This window comes from Salvelinus alpinus, chromosome 7 (assembly GCF_045679555.1).
Source record: "Salvelinus alpinus chromosome 7, SLU_Salpinus.1, whole genome shotgun sequence".
Classification (NCBI taxonomy): Eukaryota; Metazoa; Chordata; class Actinopteri; order Salmoniformes; family Salmonidae; genus Salvelinus; species Salvelinus alpinus.
Window position 1 is genome coordinate 57919632 of NC_092092.1, and position 3301 is coordinate 57922932.

General features: G+C 49.7%; 1 protein-coding gene across 2 annotated transcripts; it reads left to right on the top strand.

Annotated features, from left to right (window-relative positions):
- The first annotated feature begins 396 nt into the window (after positions 1–396).
- LOC139581309 (probable G-protein coupled receptor 101) lies at positions 397–2782 on the top strand. Of its 2 annotated transcripts, none has more exons than XM_071410918.1 (2): positions 397–522; positions 1210–2782. In XM_071410918.1, exon 2 carries the CDS (start codon positions 1320–1322, stop codon positions 2664–2666), a length of 1347 nt encoding a protein of 448 aa, XP_071267019.1. In that variant the 5' UTR covers positions 397–522; positions 1210–1319; the 3' UTR covers positions 2667–2782. The 2 variants fall into 2 exon arrangements, with proteins under 2 accessions (XP_071267019.1, XP_071267020.1); XM_071410919.1 differs by having other exon boundaries at positions 1213–2782.
- The last annotated feature ends 519 nt before the right edge of the window (positions 2783–3301 follow it).

The following is a 3301-nucleotide window of genomic DNA, read 5'->3' on the forward strand; positions in this document are numbered from 1 at the left end:
ATTGCATTATGAATGTTGGTGCTCTTGGGGGGGGGGGGGGGGGTATTGTAGCATTCAAATATAGCCCACAGTGTAACCAAAAGTCTTTGCATTTTGAACAAAGAGAAAAATTGGCAAATAAATGTTGCTGATTGCAGATGAGCTGCTCTCACAGCGCAGGTGTCGTCCGTTTTATGACAAACCAGTATTTCATAGTCCGTTACATAAGGAATGCTTGATTTGTCATGAAAATAAACGGTAAAGGGCAGTGGAGATTATTCTTGTCCAAATAATCTGTCCCACTGAGTGATGACAAGAAGCGTATGCCGCTTGAGCCGTGGGGGGGGGGGGGCTGCTGCCATTGACGATACAGCCTTGCCTAAAATGGGAGCGCGGCGAAGCGATGACAATCGAACGGTATCAATGTGGGAACCAGCGCTCTGGTGCTGAGGAGAACGGAGCATCATCCCCGACCAAAACACCGCAGCCTTCAGCATCTCGACCGAACCCGCCCCCAAACAAAGGAAAGATGGCCATTTCAAGGTAAAACGTTTATTCTCATTGATACATTTGTTGCTGTTTTGGCAACAGTGAAGAGTAGATTGTACAAAATTCATTGATTGGGAGCATCAGTGAGCAAGGATGAACTATGGCATTTTGGAAGGGGTTGTTTGAATCCTTTTCCTTCTCAATTTCAAGTCGCCTATGTAAAATACTGTATGTTTATTTGCAATGGAAGTGGGGTATCAAGGAATAATACTGTCGTTAATTTTGTGAGAATGTGTTTGGCGATTGGGGTTCAAATTTGCACAGTTTTCTGTTGATAGATAATGAAATGCACAGACACTCGTGCTCTCTTAACTGGTCTAATGCAGCTGTTACAGAGAGACATTGCCATAGGTATACCATGTATGCAATGGTTTTGCAGCTACAGTGGGGTCTGAAATGATTGAAACACTTGATAAAGATGAGCAATAAGGAATGTATAAAATAAATTATTCAAATACTTAGCTATATTGTATGCTCCAAAAAATTGGGAAATTATATTATTTTATACTATAAGTCGTAGTAAAAAAAATATTTTAAAAAATGTAAATGAATGAATTCATAGTGAAATTAAATCAGCCTCAACAATGTAGTCCTCTAGAATTAGAGAGTACATGCTTTTTGAAAGCAGACAAACCACCGTTCAAGCTTGTGCTTTTGTCTTCTCTCATCCTCTCCTTCAAGAAGAAAACCGACTGACAGAAAAAAGGACCTGTGAGACATCGGGTGGAAACGGTGAAGGCTGTGAGAGCTACAGTCACGCATGCTGTCTCCCCCACCCTGCCAACTCCAGCATGTCCACCTCTGAGGTGCCTGGTGTGAGCAGTAACTCCAGCACCGTGCCTTGGGACCCTGGTTCCTCTGGTCCTCCTGGCCCCACAGACTGGCCGTCGGTGGCCAACAGCGTGGTGAAGATGGTGCTGATCTCAGCCATCGTGTGTGTGTCTCTGTTTGGTAATGTGGTGGTGTTGTTAGTGTTCCAGAGGAAGCCTCAGCTCCTCCACGTGGCCAACCGCTTCGTGCTCAACCTCCTCCTGGCAGACCTGCTCCAGACCGTGCTGGTCATGCCCTTCGCCATCGCTGCCACCGTGCCTGGTGTGTGGCCCCTGGATGCCCGCTTCTGCCAGGCCCTGATAGTGCTCATGCACCTGTTTGCCTTCGCCGGGGTGAACACCATCATCGTGGTGTCGGTGGACCGTTATCTGGCCATCATCCACCCGCTGTCCTACCCCACCCGCATGACCCCTCATCTGGGCACCAACCTCATTGCCTGCACCTGGGTGTTGAGTCTGCTCCAGAGCACGCCGCCCCTCTACGGCTGGGGGGCCATAGACTTTGACCGCAGGCATAACGTGTGTTCTGTGGTGTGGTCCTCCAGCCTGTCCTACTCAGTCCTGGTTGCCACCTGCTCCTTCTGGCTGCCGGTGCTCATCATGCTGGGCTGTTACTGGATGGTATTCAGGGCAGCTAGGAGGCAGAACGCCCTTGTGCACCCCATCCAGACCCAGTCTAAGTCCCATCCCAACCTGCCTCCGGATACCCAGGCCCCCTGCCCCGGCAGCCCCCAGCGCCCACCCCAACAGGCACCCCCACCCCTGGACTCCTTCTCAGCCGGGGGGTACCCCATCCGGGGCAGGCACAGACGTTTCCACTACCACTGCAAGGCAGCCCGGGTGGTGTTCGTCATCATGGCCTCGTACATCCTGAGCATGGGACCTTACAGTGTTCTTAACACGGTCTCCATTCGCTCCAGTGCTGCTGTGCCTCCATGGCTGGCCTCCCTAGCCCTGGTGCTCTTCTTCTTCCAGTGCTGCCTCCACCCCTACATCTACGGCTACATGCACCGCAGCGTGAGGAAGGAGTTCCTGGCCCTGCTGTGTGGTCCGCTCTGCAGGCAGGGCCGTCCCTGCCACAACTCCGCCCAGGACAGCTGCTTCACCGTGACCGACGGACGCTCCACGCACCCCAACCTGCCCAGTCTGGCTGCCCGCGTCTGCCCCCTCCGCACCTGGGAGGAGGGCACCACCACAGAGGCTACCTCCTCCTCCCCCACCATGGATAGGAGGTCCAGGGACACCCGCAAAGAGACCACCAGCCTGAGCTCTGAGAGAGAGCTGACTGTCCACACCACTACCAAGTAGAACAGTCTACAGAGAAACAGCCTGCGAGATGGGTTGACTTGTCTTTCATGTGGCTGTTTTCACCTCCAACGAAGACATCATGGTTATTCAGCATGGTTAAACTTGAGCAGATCTGCCTTCTAGTCTACAGGGTTATCCATTCTGACATTGTCTGTTTATTGTGATTCGGGGTTGTTGTATTTTTGATGGCTAGATTGACATAGTAATGCTTACTTGTCATAGACATGCTTACTTGTCATGTTTACTTGTCATAGACAACCTGAGTTGCAGTATTTTCCTTGAAAAGCCATTGTTGGTTCTCCTATTGTTAGGTCATGGTTGACGCGGCATTGAAAAACGCGTACCTACTGTTATGTCTACGAGAGCACTAGACAGGGTCACCAAAGTGTATTTATTGCTCATTTTGTGCATTCAAACGTATGTTTTTATATAACATTAGCCATTGAGAAATATAAAGGGAAGGGGGAGTGTTTCTAGAGGGAATCTGTCAAATTGCCACGAAATAGATCACATTTCATATCAACTTGAAATAACATGCCACAAATGTATTTGATTTGAGTGTTGCAAATGTTGCTACAGGACACAATTTCCCCTTGGTGACAGCTTCTGTTTATCTTCTGTGGAGAGCATGATTA

Coding starts and splice junctions, on each gene's coding strand:
- LOC139581309 (XM_071410918.1), top strand. CDS start 1,320: ATGTCCACCTCTGAGGTGCCTGGTGTGAGCAGTAACTCCAGCACCGTG.